Source organism: Sinocyclocheilus grahami, unplaced genomic scaffold (assembly GCF_001515645.1).
Source record: "Sinocyclocheilus grahami isolate Dianchi unplaced genomic scaffold, SAMN03320097.WGS_v1.1 scaffold207.1, whole genome shotgun sequence".
Classification (NCBI taxonomy): Eukaryota; Metazoa; Chordata; class Actinopteri; order Cypriniformes; family Cyprinidae; genus Sinocyclocheilus; species Sinocyclocheilus grahami.
The window spans coordinates 465,932-488,629 of NW_015505386.1; the positions used below are offsets into that span (position 1 = coordinate 465,932).

Genomic DNA, 22,698 nt, shown 5'->3' on the forward strand with positions numbered 1-22,698 from the left:
ACGTAAACAGACAGGTTTTTATGCATAGACATAGTTAACAGACTACATTATTAGGCCATCGCTCACTATTGATCAACTAACATAGGTGAGAATCGAGATATTTCATGATATAGTTAATGCGTTTGGGAATGTTTCGAATAAAAAAGGGGAAAAAATTAAAATAAATAAAACATAAGAACATAAGTGCTATTGCGGCTGCTGTGTGTCACCTGACGACCCCCCCCCAATTGTGCCCCCTCAAAAGTAATGAGTGCATGACGCCCCTGAATGTATTCAATTACTTGTGATATTCTTCATTTATAAGTCACTTTAGATAAAAATGTCTTCTAAATGAAATGTACAGGTAAATAAGTAAAAACGAAAATTCTATTAATATTTTAACATGTTAATATTTAATAATTCAATAATATTAACAATCTAAAATATATTCATTTAATTTTTTTTTTTTAGACATTAGGGTGATGATACACGGGGCAACTTTTTTTGAGCAATGTTGCTTTGACACTTTCCAACCGAGAATGGGTAACAAATTTCTATCGGGATTGTTATGATTAGTAGCCTAACTTGCAATGTTTTTATTCACATTAACTTTCAATGTTAAATTCACATTAAATATAAAGTCCGTCGTATTAAAACTATGTTATGGCATGACACCCATATCTGTTAATTACGTAAACAGACAGGTTTTTATGCATAGACATAGTTAACAGACTACATTATTAGGCCATCGCTCACTATTGATCAACTAACATAGGTGAGAATCGAGATATTTCATGATATAGTTAATGCGTTTGGGAATGTTTCGAATAAAAAAGGGGAAAAAATTAAAATAAATAAAACATAAGAACATAAGTGCTATTGCGGCTGCTGTGTGTCACCTGACGACCCCCCCCCCAATTGTGCCCCCTCAAAAGTAATGAGTGCATGACGCCCCTGAATGTATTCAATTACTTGTGATATTCTTCATTTATAAGTCACTTTAGATAAAAATGTCTTCTAAATGAAATGTACAGGTAAATAAGTAAAAACGAAAATTCTATTAATATTTTAACATGTTAATATTTAATAATTCAATAATATTAACAATCTAAAATATATTCATTTAATTTTTTTTTTTTAGACATTAGGGTGATGATACACGGGGCAACTTTTTTTGAGCAATGTTGCTTTGACACTTTCCAACCGAGAATGGGTAACAAATTTCTATCGGGATATTTTAGATCGGTCATGGGCCCTGTATCTCATCTGAATGCCCGTTGACGGCAACATTGCTCAAAAAGTTGCCCAGTGTATCATTTTCTTTCTTTTTTTTGTCATTTGCATTTCATACACTCTTAAAAATGCTGGGTTAAATATAACCCAGCACTGGGTTAAAAAAGGACAAACCCAGCTATTGGGTTGTTTTGACCGAGCAGTTGGGTTGTTTTTAACCCAACCACTGGGTCAAAACAACCCAATAGCTGGGTTTGTCCCTTTTTAACCCAGCGCTGGGTTACATTTAACCCAGCATTTTTAAGAGTGTAGGTTCAGCTTTGTCCATAGCACAAACATTTTTTATTACCAAATTAAAACAAAAAAAAACATTAAATTAAGGCAACAATTTTCTTTCCCCAAAGTTTTATTTCCATATATTTCTCAATTCAGTAATGCTCTTTCATACAAAATGCAAATGGTAGAAATGATAAGACTGATAGAAGAAATATATGGCATCATAGATCGATCATCAGATCACAGGAGTGAGGCAGTCGTCTCTGTGCATCGCTCCACTGTTTTCAACATCTCTTTTACAACAAACTGAGAAGTGAAGGGTCTTCTAATTTTCTCCCAGAAATCCAGGGCTAAGTGTATCAAAGATTGTTTCTAAAAAATAAAAATAAAAATCAACAGCCAATTAACTAAAACAAAAAAAAAACATTAAATTAAGGCAACAATTTTCTTTCCCCAAAGTTTTATTTCCATATATTTCTCAATTCAGTAATGCTCTTTCATACAAAATGCAAATGGTAGAAATGATAAGACTGATAGAAGAAATATATGGCATCATAGATCGATCATCAGATCACAGGAGTGAGGCAGTCGTCTCTGTGCATCGCTCCACTGTTTTCAACATCTCTTTTACAACAAACTGAGAAGTGAAGGGTCTTCTAATTTTCTCCCAGAAATCCAGGGCTAAGTGTATCAAAGATTGTTTCTAAAAAATAAAAATAAAAATCAACAGCCAATTAACTCCTCATAGAAAAACATGGATGAAGGTATACAGTTTCCTACATGCACATACGTATGTCATCATAACATGCAAACATGACATCATCCAAAGAGATTAGCCACAGGTCAGTTGGACAAAGTATACAGCACACAGACACAAACTAGTGCTGTAATAAATTTGGCACCTGGCATATATATATGTATATATTTTTTTCTGTTTTTATTTACTTTTTTAAAGAGGAAAGGTGATGTCTAAATAAAGGGAAGTCAAAGATCTATTAGGTTCACAACACTCATCTCCATCCCAAAACGGAAATAGTGACCAAAGGTACTGTAGTTGACTAGGACATCACATACTGTAAAAAAATAAAGAAATCAAATGTCTTTACATTAACCTTTCTTTAAGCGACAGGTTGCGTAACACAAAATCAATTCCCCACCTATAGTGCAACCAGTACAAATACCACTATACTAATTGTTATACTTTCAGGGGGCACATCAATATCAAACACAATCAGCAATGCATCTGCATTTAAATCTGGCATTTTTAGGTGAGCTACACATCCTGTATATATACAGTAAAGATTTCTGTGAAGCGGTGAATTGGTCCCATTGGTGCTAAAGCTAGATTGTGTTGAGTGCAGGTAAAGCTACAGGATGAGGAGCAGTCCTAAAGTGTCATTTTGTTGCATAGCCCTACTGTACTTCAACAGTCAGCATTCCCCTGCATTTAGATATAATAAAGCGCAACAGTCAGGTTCCACAGGTAAAAATTACATTCATTTTCTCCATAGCCACTGTTGAGATTCTTAAGCAAAAAATCCTGGTAAAGAACTAATGTACCACTCATAAATTAATACTGTAAAGAGATTTGCCAATCATGACAATTGCGTAAGATACTATAAATCAGAAAACTGTATTTTTGTATATTGTTTTGCTTGAAATTCCCATGAAGACAATGAATGGGAAAACACTTCCAGAACCACGACTGCTGAAAAAGAAGGCAGCGGTAAGGGGCGTTTGTGGGAGCTGTCTACGCCCGCGGCAGGGTGTGCTGGTGCCTGAGGTATGAACGACTGAAGTTCCTTTAGCTGTGCTAACTCCCTGAAACACAATGCAGAGAAGAGAAAGAGTAAGTCATTGCCACACAGCAATGTGCGGAAGCTAGAGCGACTGAGGGAAACCACCTGACCTGTTTAAGCCTGTTTGGGTCATGGGGTTCTCCTGGCGATGTGGATCTGCTGGGCCCAGCGGACACGCTGTGGCCTTGCTCATGGCTGCCGTAGCGGTCGCAAGAGTAGTATCGCTGCTTCCTTTCCACTGCTGAGGATGAATGGTGCTTCCTCTCATGGGAACGGCCACGGTCTCGCTCCCGTGCTCGTTCCCTAGGCAGTGACTCAGTGTTTGGATCTGCTGTTGTATATGAAAATACATCACATATATTAATCAGCCATGTCCTATTCACAGCTAAATTGTGCATTTTTTAAATGTTAAAATATGATGTTCTGTGGCTCTCTTAAAACATTTCTTGTTTGTTTGAGTGTTGCGACCAGCCCAACATAGCAACAGTGGCGTGAGAAAGTTAAAGTGGGACTGACAGTGAAACAGATGAGTGGGATCTGTTTGCCCAACAAATGGAAGACAGAGAGAGGTATTTCAAAATCAATCATTATTTTTGTAGTGCAAAAATTACAATTTAAATAAAAATAATTTACTATATCTATTAAATGACATATACAATCTACTGTTCAAATGTTACATTTTAAAAAATGTTTTTGGAGGAAAAGGTATTTTATGATCACCAAGGTTGCATGTATTATACATAAAACTGTAATATTGTGAAATATTATTACAATTTAAAATAATAATTTTTATATATTTTAAAATCAAATTTATTCCTGTCATGACAAAGCTGAATTTTTGGGTTGTTTGTTTACTCAAAAATGTGTAATTTCAAATGAAATTAAATGATTAATTATTAATTTCTCATTTTCTCTGCTTATATTCTCTCTCTATAAATGAATGTATCCATACACCGGGGCCATTTAACTGGTCTGTAAACATCAGACACTGCTGCCCAACACCAACCCGAAATCACTATGAACTCAAAACACCAGAGGGCACTTATATATCACCACAAAAGACCTGGTGACTTGTGTGCGTGCATGTGTGAGCCCTGCTGTTTGGTGCTGTTGTGATCTTTGACTACAGAGAAACAAAAACATGTAGAGGAAGATGTATGAGGGTGTCTGTATGTGTTTGAAATCAGAGTACAAACACACCCAACTAAAATGAGCTTTCAGTGGACTGATGTATTGCTCTGTCTCAACTCGGTCAAAGCTGACTGATCTATTAACAGCAGAACCAGACTCCGGCTGAGAAACATGTTTGTGTTCCAGTGTTTCTAAGACCAGAATGTGAGGAGCAGGAGAGAAAGAGAAGGAATCTTGTAATAAAGAAATAACAGGTGGTTAATTTTGCCATCCAGAGATTGCTCTCCTCGTGCTGCTCTCTCGGACTGCTGACTTTTCCCAGTCATGTCACAAACTGGCCAAGAAACAAAAATCAAAAAATCAATCCGTTCAAAAGCACATTTTCTAGCAATGGTCTGTAAGCCCCGCTCTCAATCAAAGAGAGAGGTTGACAAAGTAAATCCTACACCAAAGCGCTTAGGAGAGCAATAAAGAGTCTTTTCCTCGATAACCTGATCACTGTAATCCTTAAAATAATTTATATCACTGTGCTAAGCAATAGAAGCTGTGATTTTCAAATAGTACTCCATTTTTCTTCATAATCCTTAAAGACTGTACATACCTATATATAACAAATGTCACATTTTAAACAAAATTAATAATATAATATAATATAATATAACAAACTGCATAGCAACACGATATCAAAAAATCAATCCGTTCAAAAGCACATTTTCTAGCAATGGTCTGTAAGCCCCGCTCTCAATCAAAGAGAGAGGTTGACAAAGTAAATCCTACACCAAAGCGCTTAGGAGAGCAATAAAGAGTCTTTTCCTCGATAACCTGATCACTGTAATCCTTAAAATAATTTATATCACTGTGCTAAGCAAAAGAAGCTGTGAATTTCAAATAGTACTCCATTTTTCTTCATAATCCTTAAAGACTGTACATACCTATATATAACAAATGTCACATTTTAAACAAAATTAATAATATAATATAATATAATATAATATAACAAACTGCATAGCAACACGATATAACAAGATATAAAAGGACAAAAATATTTTAATCTGTTGTATTATTTAATTTTATACAACAGTTCTGTCTGGTCCTTGAATCTGATTGGCTGAGAGGAGTGCAATATTCTAGTGATAACAGAACTCCAACCATTTCACCGTTTGTATCACTCCACAGCGAGTGTAATGGCGGATGTCCAAATCCACTATAATTTAAAAAATAATACTGTTTTTGTGTCACGGAATGTAGTTTTAAGAGTTTATTTAGGTGAGAATATAGTTGTTTAGACTTCAAATATGTGGTTTTTAATAAAGATAATGTCTATTTGAAAATTTGCTTCAACGTTTTCTGAGATGTGAGCTCCAGGGTGCCGAGAGCAGCTTCACCTTGGTCAGTTCTAATAAAATTGGCCACTGACTCTGAATGTCTCTTAAACACAAGATATAAGTAATTTTGGGTAAATCTACCAGGCATTAATCTATTATTTGTTCCAGAGCAAATAGCTTTGAGTGAGGGCAAAATCTAATTTTTATAGTGAATATGTGATGTATATATTGAAGAATGAATGCTGTATTAGATGCAATCAAACTCGCTCAGTCCATCTCTTTCTCATAATACAATAAGCTTTCAATGAAGCAATGAACTCAACATTCCTTCGCTGCTAGTTCTAAAGTGAGATTTTCTAAAGATGCCCCCCCTGGTTTTTAATAAAGATAATGTCTATGTGAAAATTTGCTTCAACGTTTTCTGAGATGTGAGCTCCAGGGTGCCGAGAGCAGCTTCACCTTGGTCAGTTCTAATAAAATTGGCCACTGACTCTGATGTCTCTTAAACACAAGATATAAGGACAAAAATATTTTAATCTGTTGTATTATTTAATTTTATACAACAGTTCTGTCTGGTCCTTGAATCTGATTGGCTGAGAGGAGTGCAATATTCTAGTGATAACAGAACTCCAACCATTTCACCGTTTGTATCACTCCACAGCGAGTGTAATGGCGGATGTCCAAATCCACTATAATTTAAAAAATAATACTGTTTTTGTGTCACGGAATGTAGTTTTAAGAGTTTATTTAGGTGAGAATATAGTTGTTTAGACTTCAAATATGTGGTTTTTAATAAAGATAATGTCTATTTGAAAATTTGCTTCAACGTTTTCTGAGATGTGAGCTCCAGGGTGCCGAGAGCAGCTTCACCTTGGTCAGTTCTAATTAAAATTGGCCACTGACTCTGATGTCTCTTAAACACAAGATATAAGTAATTTTGGGTAAATCTACCAGGCATTAATCTATTATTTGTTCCAGAGCAAATAGCTTTGAGTGAGGGCAAAATCTAATTTTTATAGTGAATATGTGATGTATATATTGAAGAATGAATGCTGTATTAGATGCAATCAAACTCGCTCAGTCCATCTCTTTCTCATAATACAATAAGCTTTCAATGAAGCAATGAACTCAACATTCCTTCGCTGCTAGTTCTAAAGTGAGATTTTCTAAAGATGCCCCCCCCCCTCCCTTATTAACTATAGTTTTTATTGAAGAACATACAGTTCTTGAAACTCCAAATGACAAAATCCAAAATGTTTTTTCTATGTCACGAAAACAGGTAAATCCGGACCTGCCATCTAATGTGTGTTTTGGCCATGTAATGTTGCTGAAATTAACTATGTTATTACCTCTGAGTCAGAGCAGCGATCATGGAAGAGAGAACACAAGCAGACAGCGCTGGAAGCTGCTAATGCTCATCAGTAAATCAGTGGAAAATAAATAGAAATCATGATTCTGTCTGAGCAATGCGTTTTAAAACTAACACGCACTAGTGTAAATGTAGCCTAACAGATGAGTAAACTGAAGACTATTTGAGCTTTATTAAAACAATTTTGCACTGATTTTTTGTGTTGGTTACATTTTGTTCCTTTGTGCAGTGGCTCAGGAGATGAGTCTTTGAGTTTGTATAAACATCAACAAGCTGAAAAATCAAATCAAAGTTTTTTTTTTTAGATAATGTAATCTTGTTAAAATTGATTTCATAAAATTGGTATCGAAAAACGTATCGTTCAAGAACTGGTATCGAAGTCCAGGTATCGGTATCGATATCGAAAAATTTTGAACGATACCCAGCCCTAGTTAAAACAGATAAAGGGGGTCTTCAACTAAGACATTTTTGTGCTCTGAAATACTCATTATTTTCTTTCACATGGATGTGCTGAAAAGCGTAAAAGAATGAATGAGAAAGGAAAATCGAGCCCACCTGCATGGGGAGGCTGCTCCTCGCTGATGACTCGATCCAGCGATTTGTGCTTCTTGTCTCTGCGCCGCTGGCAGCGGTGATGATGATGGTGATGATGATGAGCTCTGTCCCTCTCTCTCTCCTGAGTGAGGGTCTGGCCCGGGGCCATCTTGGGCCTCTCCAGGTCATAATCGCTCAGATTGACCTCTCGCACCCCTCTCTGAGGAGTCAACGAGGACGCAGACCGCCGCATGGGACTCACGTCTGCGATAGGCTGTGTGGTGGAAATAAAGCGAATTAACATGTGAAAGACGAAGAAAGGGGATGAAGGAGAGGACACATGTCTAGCACAGTACTAAAATGACAAGAGTCTCAGAGCACTAGACCTGTCACAACAGACGCACAACACCAGCTGAGCATGAAAACACACTTCCACTGAAGAGCGACGTTCAGCCCGCTCCTGCGGACACACGCACGCATCGGAGAACAGTGGAACACCGTCACGCTCGATGCAAACACTCTGCTGTTTGAATGCTGTCATCGAATCGTCTCTTACACACAGACTGGACAGCTGGAATAGTTGCTGCATGAACTATCCACAGCCAAGCAGCGGTCACTGATCTATAAAGAGACTGGTGCTTTTCTTACTTAACTGTTACTGTTAATCTCTAGATACTATACAGTATGTATACATGTGTATTTACAGTATCAAAAAGATATTCATTAAATGTTAAATTGTCACTTTAGACCAGATTCTTTAGAGAATTCGTGACCACTCCTTGGTGATGACTGGAATTTTTACCTTTGTAAGTCTTCTACAAAGACTCATTAGTGCCGCCTAGTGGCATAATCGTTCAGAACCTCTAAGAAGCAGTGCGTCCCCTCTTCTCATAGTTTAAACAGCTTGAAATGTTTCTTTTAAACTGCACAAAATCCATAAGAATCAATCCACTGAATATGGAATATGAGGTTTTCAATGGTTGATAGTAAAATCAATAGACTTATTCCCCCATTGCAATTCCTTTTGAAAGAAATTAATACTTTTATTTAGCAAAGATGCATAAAATTGATCAAAAGTGACTGTAAAAACATCATTTATTATTATAAAATAAATGATGTTCTTTTGAACTTTCCATTCATCAAAGAACCCTGAAACATTGCAATATTAATTCACGATATTGCTGGTTTTACTGTATTTTTGATCAAATAAATGCAGCCTTTGTTAGTATAAGAGACTTCTTCCAAAAACTTTTATTTTAAATCTTACACAAACATTAGTGTACATGAAAATAATCATGTATATGGCTGAAAGATATGTGAAGAGAGGACTGCACTAATCAAAATGATACACAACCCACTAAATGAAACACTCATACTTACAGTTAGCACCAAACAACATCCAAGATAAAATAAGCATCACGTTTTAGTATTTACTTTTTGTATTCCTATAACTAAACTGTGGTTAATCTATTTCATTAGTAAAATAGTTACCCACAGTGATGAACTACTATATATGGCTTTTGTAGTGCATGCTAGTTTTGTGTTTACCTCTCAAGGCTAATATGAATTGTGGTTATACAAGTTTATTGGACTCCTAAAAGAGTGTGAACTCTAAAAGAGCTGGAATGGATAAAGCACACACAAGCCAACATAGAAATGGAGTGGCTGGCAGAGAGAGATAGAGGGAGAAAAAGAGAGAAAGGGAGAGTGATTGCAGGTGGAACACTTGTACATACTGCTAGATACGTTCCGGCGGTGTGGCGTAAGTGGCTCCGCTGTTGGACGGGAAGAGGAAGAGGACACATAGGTGAGGAGAGCAGGGCACACAGCTGTGGCACTCATGGACACAGTAACAGAGTGAGATAGGAGGAGAGAGAGCACAAAAGAGGGACAGAGTAAGAACGAGTGATGTTTATGAAAAGTCTGGATATCAAGGTCCAGTATGGTCAGAAAACAGGTGCCTAAAAAAATTAGGGATGGTGGATTAGAGATTGTGTCGAAATAAAAGGTGGAGAAATGAGTTCAGTGAGTTTGATGTAATAAAGACTGTTGGAGAGAAAGAAGAGACAGACAAGACAAGACAGGAAGAGACTAAAGACAAGACATTATAACAAGGATGCTGGAGACTGTGTGAGTCTATTAAGCGATGTGGCAAAAATACCAAATCAAAAGAAACCAAGTATGTACACAAATAAATTTACAGTTAAAAAGCAACATCAAAGTTAATGAGGAAAAACTCAATATGAAACATACAAAAACAAAACTTGTTTTTACTTGTTATTACTGATAACTACAATAATTAAACATTTTTTTTGTTTTTGTTAAAAATAAATTAAATATGAAACTTATTTGAACAACGTAAGCTTAAATAAGAAAACGTATAAAAAAATAAATTGAATAAAAAAATTGAATTACTAAAATAACTAAAACTGAAAAAAAATAAAGCATAAATATAGTATATAAATATAACAAATATTTTTAAATATCGCAAACTAAAATGACAAGCACATAAGACAGAAAAAAACGTACTAAAATCTAAATAAAAAACTGAAAACAAATGAAAGCTTATTCAAAATATTAATAAATACTATAATACTACATAAAAATACTAAAATAACACTGAAATTACATCTTACGTATATCTACATTGTAAAAAAGATATTTCAAGATGTAAATAAAGCAAAGATTATTAGAGTACATTTGATAAGAAAATAGTGTTTCAGTCTTTCTACTTAAAAAATGCTTAATTCAATGTTCAGGCTTCTTTGTAATTAATTGTGAAATATTCTAGCAATTTTTTTATCAATTTCTGAGTGAAAGTTGTTTCTGCACCATTTTTTTCAGTGTAAGTTAAAATAAATTAAAGGATTTAATTACAACAAATATAAAAAATAAAACATTCTTATATAGTTCTGTATATAGTGTAAATATACTGTATGTAGACATTGCATTGTCCCTCTTCTTCTCTCACTCACTCACTCTCTCTCTCACACACACACACACACACACACACACACACACACACACACACACACACACACACAACTGAACTGAAGAGAATAAATGTGTCTCTCAGTGGAGATTGGTGTATACAGTAAATTAACCTCTTCTGACTTCCTCCAATTCATTTTCTTGAATTTTTCACCTCCTCTCTGCATTCATTAATACACCCTCCCTATTACCTCCATTCATCTATTCTCTCATACAACTGCCCATTCACTCCTCTTCCCTCTATCTGTGCACAGACGTCCTCCAGCTGCCTCTTTCTTTGCAGGAATTAATTTAGTCAGAATAAGAAACAAAGGCAGTGCAGCAGCTATTTTCAACTCCCACCAGAATTACCTCATATGGCCACGATGGATAGGAGATGTTTACCTGAAAGCCAGCGTTGAGTCTGGGCATGGAGGCAGCTCTGCCGTGACCCTCCAGCACAGGATACCCGCCCACATCAGAGTCATTCTCCATGTCAGTCATCTCAACTAATTCCTGCAACACACGCAGAGCCAGACAAAACAAACACTGTTTAACTGACCTGTAAATGTCTGACACATGTAACTTAAACAGGACCGATTCAGGAATCACTAGTAGAGGTCAAATCACCTGAGATCTGTATGTGTTTGGCACGTCTACCGATTGGCCCCTTTGGACAGGCCTTCTGTTTGCTTCCTGTGTGACTTCCTGAGGTATGTCTCCTGAAGGAGACGTTTTCATGGCACTGCTCTGGCTTTGTCTGTGGCATACATACAGTAAAATTAAAAAAGAAAAATTCAAATGGAAAGTGTAGTACTATAAAGACCAGAATGGTAGAACACTCACACTGCATCCCCATTGGTCAGGTGAAAGGATGTGGGCGGGGCATCTGGCTGTGGTGTGGTATGTAATTGAGAAGAGGGCGGGGCTTTTAGCACTAGTGGCTCCTGACTGTGCAAGTGTGTGAGAGGAAGCATTGGTCTGAAGAGAACCCCAACTTTACTCTGAGGACAAAACACAACACTTTCAGAAGGACTATATTAAAAATTAATAACATACTTTGATAATAAAATATGGCTAAACATCTACATCTAATAATTAGAATTGTACAGATAAATGTAGTTATTTGTAGATCCTCTACCTGTGTGCCTGGTGCAGCCTGCTGCGGTTGGAGTCTTTTGGCTCGGTTCTGCTTATAATAGTCGAAAATCATGAGAGCAGCATAGACCTTCCCAACAGTCAATTCATTATCTAAGAGAGAGTGAAATGCACATGAAATACCAAATGGACAGAAGTGCAGGGAGAAAACCGATGTCCACTAGGTGACACCAAAAGCTCAGAAGTCACAAGCAAAATCAGGGTGAATAACTCAGGTGAAAAATGTCATCAGTATCGTTAATGAAAATTCAAACTCCAATGAGCATTTAATTAAGATTCCATTTAAATTTGAAGTGCTTTCTAAACCAAAATCAACATTACTTTAGCAAGAGTTTCTAAATGCAGGGCTTACGTTTATGAGGTGTCACCAGCAGGTCCACTGTTTTTGAAGACAAGTTAGTCCAAATTTTATTTATTTCCTTCCTTAATTCAGCATCACAAAGCCGCTGAGCCAGAACTCCTAAAAAAATACACAATATTAACAGTATCGGTCACACTTTATTTTAAGATCCAATTCTAGCTATTAACAAACCATTAACTACGACTTTTGCCTTAATAAACTCCTAATTTTCTGCTTATTAATAGTTTCTAAGGTAGTAAAGGTTAGATATTAGGTAGAATTAGGGATGTAGTATATGGTCATGCATAGTGTTACCACAGTATCTAACAGTCTTTCATAATTCTTGTCCTTAATATCCCCACAAGATTTTTTTTGTCAAGCTGTTAATGGATGTTATCTTATTCTTTAATCATATTTTGCACCAAGTTAACCAAAGGTTAAATAAAAGTCAAAGTCAGCGGGGAAAGCGTCATTCAATTAACTTGTAACACTTTTAAGATGGTGGAGTATTGAATTAAACGAGGCTGATGGAACAGAGCAGTGACTGGTGAAAAGCGCTGCTGGAGCAGATGGACAGTTAAAGGAGCTTTTGACAAATGCCAGTGACTGGCCCTGAGGGCTCCAAGTGGACACTCACCTGATGCCAGTTTAATCTCCAGGGCGGTCCGGATGAGAGCCATTAAAGTGGAGGTAAAGTGAACCGTACTATCTTCAGCTATGGGCATGTTCATCCTCACCAACCGCTGTGGAGTCACGGACACAAATAGTTTGTGATTAATATCACACATGACTGCAGGATACAGAAATGACCATTACAAATGACAGGAGGAGTTTGCATGCTGAGGGAGGGTAGTGACTTGGTCTATGTAATTTCCCTTTCATCAATAGTCATTTCCGAACTCTCATCTCAGCACACAAATTGTCTCTTCAGGACATCAAAATGCGAGGAGGGAGAGAGTGTGTTTATATTTCATGCAGAGGATAAGGGATGTTGGAAATGGAAGATGTTTTGCCGCATTTCTCCAGTTAGCAGACAGTAAATCTGTTTTTGTCACACTGAGAACAGTGTGAGCTTTAGCCATTACTGGTTCACAGGTTTCTCAGTAAATGTGATTACATAAACAATCTTACAATGATTATGCTTAATAACCTGACAATGTATAAGATCATATGAACACTTTGAGCTGTTTGTGTGTATTTTAACATGTTTAAGCAAAAACTGCTGTGTCTTCAATTGGAGGTAAAATATGGACCTTGAAAAATCAAACTTATAATATTCTTTATCCTTTGTGTTTGAGGTCTCAGTAATAAATACTGCCAGTTTGCATGCGGGCAGCTATGACTACTGTCCACGTAGAGAATGCAAATGCACTAGTTCATGCGCACTGAAATGTGAGGTGTTGATGGGCTGCTTTTCTTGTGTTTTTACAAAGTCAGCGATGACCTTCAGAAAGGATGATGACCAGAAAGCGAGAAAAGATAACATGCTGACCAACCAAAACCAATAGCCACAAATGCACCAACCACAAAAATGCGTCACTCAAGGTGAAGCCAGAGTAGACACTCCACACATTAACACACCCAGCATTAATTATAGTGTTTAAAAGAAAACAGATGCAAAATAAACAGAGAATGGATCTGTTTCTGTGGTGTAGCGTGAAGGAGAGTAACATCATGCACAGGGACAACGCTCTGCCTTCATTAGAGTGCGTAGGCCAGCATAGACATCTTTCCACAGCAACTACCAATGAAAAAGGGAAAGGACGCTCCACTGAGCACACATCTACAGCAAGCTTTCTTTCTTTCCTCCCTGTTGATTCAGTGCTCTGAACTCGGGGGAAGTGGGGTCTTGTTCTATTTCGAGCTCGCTGGAGAACGTCGCATCCTCAAGCCTTCACACACGCAGACTGTGTGGCTTCAGAGAGGAGCTCGGCAGACAGACATGAACGCGTGTCTCTTGAACGTTACCCATTCAGACAGCTGGAACAGGGTGTGTAAACTTATTGACTCGGAGGCAGCTCTCAAAGTGGCAGAACAGCCTGCGACCAAAACAGGCAGCCCTGTACCAGCGACGTTTGAGATTCAGTTTTGATATTCAGATTTTTTACTTCCTAGTTTCTTTTATACAGTGAAAGACAAAGAATGCAACAATTTTAGTACTGCTGCAGATGAAATTGAGTGCTGACTGTCTATTTATTCTGCTGTGTACTTTTGTTCTGTTTTGAAATCTACTGTGCTGCCTATGTAGACAGAATTTTCAGGGCGTTCTCAAGACAAAACACCTTAGAGTTTTCTATCAAAACTAGTGAAAAATAAATATACTAAAATGTATTTGAAATACATTTATTTCATGCTAAGAATACTACAAACACATTTACATATTTATGTGCTTAATATTATGTGCTCAATTGTACTTTTAGCAAACTAAACTGGTATACTTAAAATCTGCTAAGTTGGAACAACTAATTTTGTGCTTAATGCACTTTAATTGGGTGGAAGTCCAACTAAAGATATACTGAAGTATATTTGATTGTGCTAAAGTGGAACTATTGCAATTATACTTCAGGTACACTTCAAATATCTTGCATTTAAAGACCAGCTTTATTCAAAGAGCATATAATCCTCATCAATAGTGACATTAAACACATTTTAGTCTTAATATGAAGAAATGTGCATTGTGCACAAGTAGTACTCCAAATAAAGTTTAATTATAACTTTTATATCAGTCATTCTCGAGCGATATGTCAGTAAATAAATATGCTAATAGATTTGAACTATACTTAGTATGAAATAAATTAATTTTTTTACTAGGGAAATCTAGAGTTTCATTACCATCCATCAAAAGGCACATAAAAAAAAGAGCACAACACAAAGCCACACACACAAAAAAACACTTCCACAATTAGAGCACTGACTGATCAGCCAATGAGAGGACAGAGGAGGAGCTAAGGAACAGTCAAGAGGGGTGGGATCTACCTTATAGGCGATTCTTGGAGGACATTTCTTTCCCAAACCTAGTGGAGGGGACATGTGGCGAAGCATCTCGTACATTTCGAGGTAGGACATGCGTCCACTTCACATTGGTGAGTTCAAAGGTCACGCAGACAACAAAAAGGAGAAGGAAGTAGTAGTGGAGAACATGAAGAAAATGTGACGTGAATGAAAGAAATAAAGAAAAAAGAACAAACAAAAAAAAACATTGTTATCAAGGATTCTAAAGGAAGGTCAAGGGTATCTGATACCATCCTGTCTCAGAAGGACAGATGGATCACGCCTGCTTTTAAAGCTACAGGCTACCAGTGATCCAGGGATGAAGAACATGGCATGATGGGATTGGGCTGCAGTCTGGAGCTTCTGTCCTTGCATGCTAGGACGCACCACGGCTAACCAATCAGATACTCAGGAACAAAGCTAATATTTGGTCTAATTTAAAGTAGAGCAAATAAAAGCTGCTCTAGTACATCGATATTTACGATAAGTGAACATATGGGATTAGTTTGGGATGAGGGATTTAGCATTTGGCTTTGTTTCCTGTTTACCATGGTTACCCATATTAAAATTAGTAAGGAAAGAGGGGGAGTATAATCCAATCAGACATTAGCACTTTCAGGCATTTTATGGGCATTAATTTTTCACAGCACCGCCCCCTGGAGGGAAGGTGTGTTTTCAAACCTTGTATGCCACCCTATTAGGGCACTTCTTTCCTAAACCAAGAGGGGGTGAGATTACACGCAACAAATTGTACATATCCATATAGTGTATCCTTCCGCTGCAAAAAATAAGATATGTGTTAAAAAGACAGAGTTTAATACATTTTTCCACATTCCATCAATATCTAAAGACTTCATGCTTATTGAGATAACTACTCTCAGCTGTGCATTTTTAAAGTTAAAATGGATTACACTGACAGAGAGGATAGGCTTCAAATCCGTTCTGCTCAATACAGACTAAAATTGGATGGCATGCAAAGGATAAATTTGCATTCCTCAGCATAGACAAAGCTTGAGGATTTTATGTTAACCATGGTCACACAGTAAAATGGGATTCTTGTGACTTAAGGCTCTGAGTAAATCAGACACAGCGCCAGTGGCGTACCCTCTTAAACTGGCATCTTTCAACCACTTAGTCTCGAGTTGTCACATTTTTTTAAAGTGGCACTAACTGCCAGCGACACCGTGGAGGAGTGATACGCACCAGGCGGCAGGGTCGTACTCAGCCCAAACACGGATGAACTCGTCGAGGTGATGAGGCCCGAGAATAGAAGCGTCACGTGTTAGGTACTCAAAGTTATCCATGATGACAGCGACGAACAGATTCAGCATCTGATGGTTGTAGGATATAGGAAGAATTATGTAAAACAGGAGAAGAAACCTCAATTAAATAGAATTATGGGTCCCACTTTATATTAAGTGGCCTTAACTACTATGTACTTACATTTAAATTAATAATTTGGTACAATGCACTTATTGTGTACATATATGTTTTTACATTGTATGTATAATTTTTAAAATACCTGCATGTAATTACATCTGTAATTAATTTCTGTAATTACATTTATAATTACACCGTTGACCCATCCTTTACACCTTAACCCACCCTTAAACCTACCCATACCACCAAACCTGTAACAAAAAGTGTTTTGCAATACAATATGACCACAATAAATACATTGCACTTTTTTATGTAAGTACATAGTAGTTAAGGCCACTTAATATAAAGTGGGACTGAATTATGTATAATAACAGATTAATTTTATTTTTATTGGTGTCTTGTTGGCTAGACTTTATTGGAAGTTTGCACTCATGAAAGCTGCGACACTGTGCAATTTAATGTTTTGTGCACGGTTTCATTTGTGGGTTAAGTTTTTATTTTTTTATTTTTTTCAAAAGAAAACACGTGTTCACCAAGGCTGCATTTATTTGATCAAAAATACAGCAAAACAGTAATATTAAATATTATTACAAATTATAAAGCTGTTTTCTATTTAATCCACTTAAAAAAAAAGTAATTTGAATTACTTTCATTCATACTTTGAATTTTTAGCGGTCATCCAGAAATCTATTTAACATGCTGATTTGGTACTTAAGAAACATTTCTTATTATTATCATCAGAGTTTTTATAGAAATTGATACATTTTTTTAGTCTTCTTTGATGAATATAAAGTTCAAAAGAACAGCATTTATTTTAAATAGAGTCCTTGCTGAATAAAAGTATTAATATATATTATTTCTAAAAAAAAAACAGAATTAACAGATTTAAACTAAAACTAAATTCTGTCATCATTTACTTACTTTCATGTCTTTCCAAATATGTATGACTTTTGTTTTCCTTGTGGAAAACTAAAAGATAACTTGAGCAGAATGTCCAAGCTGCTCTTTCTATACATTGAAAGTGAATGGGGACCAAAGGTTGACAAGTTTAAAAATAAATCCCTAACTTCTGCATTTCATTTCAAGCATTCTACAGTAGTAAAGTAGCTTTTGTGAGAAACTAAATTGTCATTATTTGCTGACAATCAAACTTGACAACTGTGGTCACCATTCACTTTCATTGTATTCAAAAGAGCAGCTTGGACATTTGGCTATAAATAGCTCTTGTGTTCCACAGAAGAAAGTCATAAAGGTCTGAAACAACATGAGGGTGAGTAAATGATGACAGGATTTTCATTTTTGAATTTGTGTGTCTGTTTGTATTTGAGATTTGTTCCACTAACCAGGAAGGAACAAAGGAAGATGAAAGAGACAAAGTAGAAGTAAGCAAAGTCACTGCCACACTCTTTTCCAGTATATCCAGAGTCACGGTCACATGGCCTTTCACTCAGACAAGACAGCATAATTTCATGCCAAGTCTCCCCTGTAGCACTCCTGTAACATACAAATAGTGAGAGGCAGAAACTATAGATTCACTTGTACTAATTTTTAACAGTTGTGAGAGCTAATATTTTAAGAAGACTGAACAGATGAAACAATGACTTTACCTGAACAACAACATGAGGGCCTGAAAAAATGTTTGGAAGTTATTATGGATTAGTCTCGAGTTGTCACATTTTTTTAAAGTGGCACTAACTGCCAGCGACACCGTGGAGGAGTGATACGCACCAGGCGGCAGGGTCGTACTCAGCCCAAACACGGATGAACTCGTCGAGGTGATGAGGCCCGAGAATAGAAGCGTCACGTGTTAGGTACTCAAAGTTATCCATGATGACAGCGACGAACAGATTCAGCATCTGATGGTTGTAGGATATAGGAAGAATTATGTAAAACAGGAGAAGAAACCTCAATTAAATAGAATTATGGGTCCCACTTTATATTAAGTGGCCTTAACTACTATGTACTTACATTTAAATTAATAATTTGGTACAATGCACTTATTGTGTACATATATGTTTTTACATTGTATGTATAATTTTTAAAATACCTGCATGTAATTACATCTGTAATTAATTTCTGTAATTACATTTATAATTACACCGTTGACCCATCCTTTACACCTTAACCCACCCTTAAACCTACCCATACCACCAAACCTGTAACAAAAAGTGTTTTGCAATACAATATGACCACAATAAATACATTGCACTTTTTTATGTAAGTACATAGTAGTTAAGGCCACTTAATATAAAGTGGGACTGAATTATGTATAATAACAGATTAATTTTATTTTTATTGGTGTCTTGTTGGCTAGACTTTATTGGAAGTTTGCACTCATGAAAGCTGCGACACTGTGCAATTTAATGTTTTGTGCACTGTTTCATTTGTGGGTTAAGTTTTTATTTTTTTATTTTTTATTTTTTTCAAAAGAAAACACGTGTTCACCAAGGCTGCATTTATTTGATCAAAAATACAGCAAAACAGTAATATTAAATATTATTACAAATTATAAAGCTGTTTTCTATTTAATCCACTTAAAAAAAAAGTAATTTGAATTACTTTCATTCATACTTTGAATTTTTAGCGGTCATCCAGAAATCTATTTAACATGCTGATTTGGTACTTAAGAAACATTTCTTATTATTATCATCAGAGTTTTTATAGAAATTGATACATTTTTTAGTCTTCTTTGATGAATATAAAGTTCAAAAGGACAGCATTTATTTTAAATAGAGTCCTTGCTGAATAAAAGTATTAATATATATTATTTCTAAAAAAAAAACAGAATTAACAGATTTAAACTAAAACTAAATTCTGTCATCATTTACTTACTTTCATGTCTTTCCAAATATGTATGACTTTTGTTTTCCTTGTGGAAAACTAAAAGATAACTTGAGCAGAATGTCCAAGCTGCTCTTTCTATACATTGAAAGTGAATGGGGACCAAAGGTTGACAAGTTTAAAAATAAATCCCTAACTTCTGCATTTCATTTCAAGCATTCTACAGTAGTAAAGTAGCTTTTGTGAGAAACTAAATTGTCATTATTTGCTGACAATCAAACTTGACAACTGTGGTCACCATTCACTTTCATTGTATTCAAAATAGCAGCTTGGACATTTGGCTATAAATAGCTCTTGTGTTCCACAGAAGAAAGTCATAAAGGTCTGAAACAACATGAGGGTGAGTAAATGATGACAGGATTTTCATTTTTGAATTTGTGTGTCTGTTTGTATTTGAGATTTGTTCCACTAACCAGGAAGGAACAAAGGAAGATGAAAGAGACAAAGTAGAAGTAAGCAAAGTCACTGCCACACTCTTTTCCAGTATATCCAGAGTCACGGTCACATGGCCTTTCACTCAGACAAGACAGCATAATTTCATGCCAAGTCTCCCCTGTAGCACTCCTGTAACATACAAATAGTGAGAGGCAGAAACTATAGATTCACTTGTACTAATTTTTAACAGTTGTGAGAGCTAATATTTTAAGAAGACTGAACAGATGAAACAATGACTTTACCTGAACAACAACATGAGGGCCTGAAAAAATGTTTGGAAGTTATTATGGATGTTGATAGCCGACTCCTCGGACAACATGATATTACCAAACACCTGACATAGAGAGAAAAGCATGTCAGCATTCTAATTTTGGATGCATTACAGAAAATGCAAGCATTTTTGGTGGAGATAGGCTGAGAATTACATAGTGCAATGTGTGCACTTTCCTATTGAGCCTGCATGAAAATACCTGCAGGGACTGTGTCAATAATTCAGACTGCCTGGAGGGTATGTGACAGTAAGCATCTGCAGTATTAACAAGGCCACATACACATTTTCCATAAAGTGTGACTCGTGCTTATGAATTTTATAACTTTTTGTCAGACAGCAGACATGCAAACAAACACACCGACTCTACAGAGTTGCAATGCACTGACAGGCAGTAAAACAAATCACAATAATCTGTCAGCCACATACATTACAAAAGCACATCCAGTGACCATGGATGGACACAGTCTTTTAAAGTGGCATCCATATAGTAATAAATAAAATAAAAAAGATACACTTTTCTGCCACAAATGATGCATATTAAACCCAATGCTGAGAGTGCACTTTTTATTATTCTGGAAATAATTGACCTGTCTGTCAGTTTGTAAAAACATTCTGTGCCAAGTTATGTCTAATTGTCTTGTCATAATAATCTAAAGGCAGTAAACTTTGTGACCTTTGCACAATATATGCAAGGAATACCAGAGAGGGAGCATTTACAGAGAATCTTAAATAAAAACCTGATTGAATGAATTAATATTCTTATTGACCCCAAACATTTAAAACGGTGCACTAACAAAAATATTGCATTTAAATGAGCAAAAATATAGTATGGACATTCCAATAACACTTTGGAATGTCTTGCCCCACATATTTTTGTTACGAGGTAAACACATTTCTTGCAGAATGAAGGATGACTCTAATATGCTTACAATTCAAATCATGCTATAAAAAAAATACTAGAAAGATTGCAAAAACTGGTTCAAAAGCACATTTTACGCTGAATGATGAAGCAAACGTTGAGTTGGCAGTAGGAGTTCCAAGCGTACAGTTGATTACATGGCTTACTGATGATGTTGCTTCCCCAGACTTACAGGATACAATTAGCATTGATTTACAATGCAGTCCTAATCTACTAGATGGCAGACGCCATCATTTCCAACACAATCTGGGAGATTGCCTTTGCATCCTTAAACGAGCAATCAAACTTAAAGAAGAGATCCAACCGAAAGACTTGAACAATGGCTTATTTTTCATAAAGCCTATGAAGCTTTCAAATGGAAAAACACCACCTGCCCATGCAAAACAGCCTGTGATTTTTACAGATGACTGTGGTCATTCAATGAGCCCAAGATCAATAATCTATCACGTTAAAGCTGTAAACGTTAAGTGAGATGATTGTAGCAGCTGTGGTGATGAGATCTCAGATGGAAAGGTTGCATGAAGGGTAACATTTATGAGAGTCTTTTAAAGCTCGCTGGATCTCACCTGCATCCCAATGATGGCGTATATGAAGAAGAGCATTGCAATGAGGAGACACACATACGGCAGAGCCTGAGGACAAAATACAGTTATTTTACAGACAAACAATTGTCTTGAACTGTCGACAATGTTGTCTAAGCTGTCCAAGTAAAGTCAAAGGTCAATTTCTGACCTTAAAGGACTGAACAAAGGTCCAGAGCAGGATGCGAATGGTGTAGCCCTGCCGTAAGAGTTTAATGAGACGGGCGGCCCGGAAGAGTCTCAGGAAACTCAGATTAATCCTCTTATCCTGGATACAAGCAGAAAGAGAGATCAGAGATGCATCACTGGAACTGTATTTAAACCCGAGACAAGGACACATCCTCAATCAAGTCAATGTCAGCAAAGGCCTCTGTTAGATTTGTTAAGTTTATTGATAAGGTATTAAAAGCTAGTTAGTCTCATGCAGGCAAAACTTATGGGAGGAGAGTATTAAAATGAATCACGCAATGTGATTTACTAATGTTTGCGCTCATCAAATTACAGGTATTTGTACCATCATTTAACGCCCCAAAAAAGCATGCCTTCAACTATTTTGCACCTGTGTCGTAAGTAGATCACCTGCACCTGATGAGCATCGGTTCTGCTTATTTGCGACTACGCTAATGTGCACTTCGCTTGGTATACTGCGTTGGTCGATATGAAATTAGATTTTGCATCTGTGTTCTTTAATTTGCATGTTGTCAGTAAATCATACGCAGAAATCGGCGCCGTTTTGAAATTGCCCTGTTTAGTAAATCTGGGCCCTATTTTTTATTTACTTGCCAAAGCAAAATTTTCATTCATTCAAGCTGAAGTACTAAAATAACTTAAAAAAAGGCTAAATAAAATAAAAGTATATAGACATAATTAATAAAACACAAAATTACTAAAACTTGAATGAACTAAAATTAAAATAGAAAATAGAAAAATAGCTTAAAATATTAACAAAATGTAATTGTTTATCAACGATTAAATACTGCTATCCCAGTAACCGTATTTATATATCTATATAAATTCTTCAATAGTTCACAAATGAAAGATACTTTTTTTTCTTTTTATACGGAATTTAGTAGACACTAAACCAATGAAAGATTATTCATAACTGACCTGAGAAACAAAGACCTACGTTAAAAACAAAACTTCACAGTATACGGCCTATATATATA

At 36.2% G+C, this 22,698-nt stretch overlaps 1 protein-coding gene across 1 annotated transcript in view; it reads right to left on the reverse strand.

The window, feature by feature from the left end:
• Nucleotides 1–3,111: 3,111 nt before the first annotated feature.
• The window catches only part of LOC107595700 (voltage-dependent N-type calcium channel subunit alpha-1B-like), a 132,879-nt gene continuing 113,292 nt past the window's right edge, over nucleotides 3,112–22,698 (reverse strand). The window contains exons 33-48 of the mRNA XM_016286194.1: nucleotides 21,684–21,800; nucleotides 21,518–21,583; nucleotides 20,004–20,095; nucleotides 19,740–19,890; nucleotides 18,214–18,341; nucleotides 15,091–15,187; nucleotides 12,752–12,857; nucleotides 12,127–12,234; nucleotides 11,758–11,867; nucleotides 11,463–11,620; nucleotides 11,247–11,376; nucleotides 11,022–11,132; nucleotides 9,383–9,421; nucleotides 7,668–7,920; nucleotides 3,398–3,618; nucleotides 3,112–3,309 (exon numbers count right to left, since the gene is read on the reverse strand). Coding sequence (XP_016141680.1) covers nucleotides 3,112–3,309; nucleotides 3,398–3,618; nucleotides 7,668–7,920; nucleotides 9,383–9,421; nucleotides 11,022–11,132; nucleotides 11,247–11,376; nucleotides 11,463–11,620; nucleotides 11,758–11,867; nucleotides 12,127–12,234; nucleotides 12,752–12,857; nucleotides 15,091–15,187; nucleotides 18,214–18,341; nucleotides 19,740–19,890; nucleotides 20,004–20,095; nucleotides 21,518–21,583; nucleotides 21,684–21,800 — 2,085 coding nt within the window. The remainder of the gene's footprint in view (nucleotides 3,310–3,397; nucleotides 3,619–7,667; nucleotides 7,921–9,382; nucleotides 9,422–11,021; nucleotides 11,133–11,246; nucleotides 11,377–11,462; nucleotides 11,621–11,757; nucleotides 11,868–12,126; nucleotides 12,235–12,751; nucleotides 12,858–15,090; nucleotides 15,188–18,213; nucleotides 18,342–19,739; nucleotides 19,891–20,003; nucleotides 20,096–21,517; nucleotides 21,584–21,683; nucleotides 21,801–22,698) is intronic.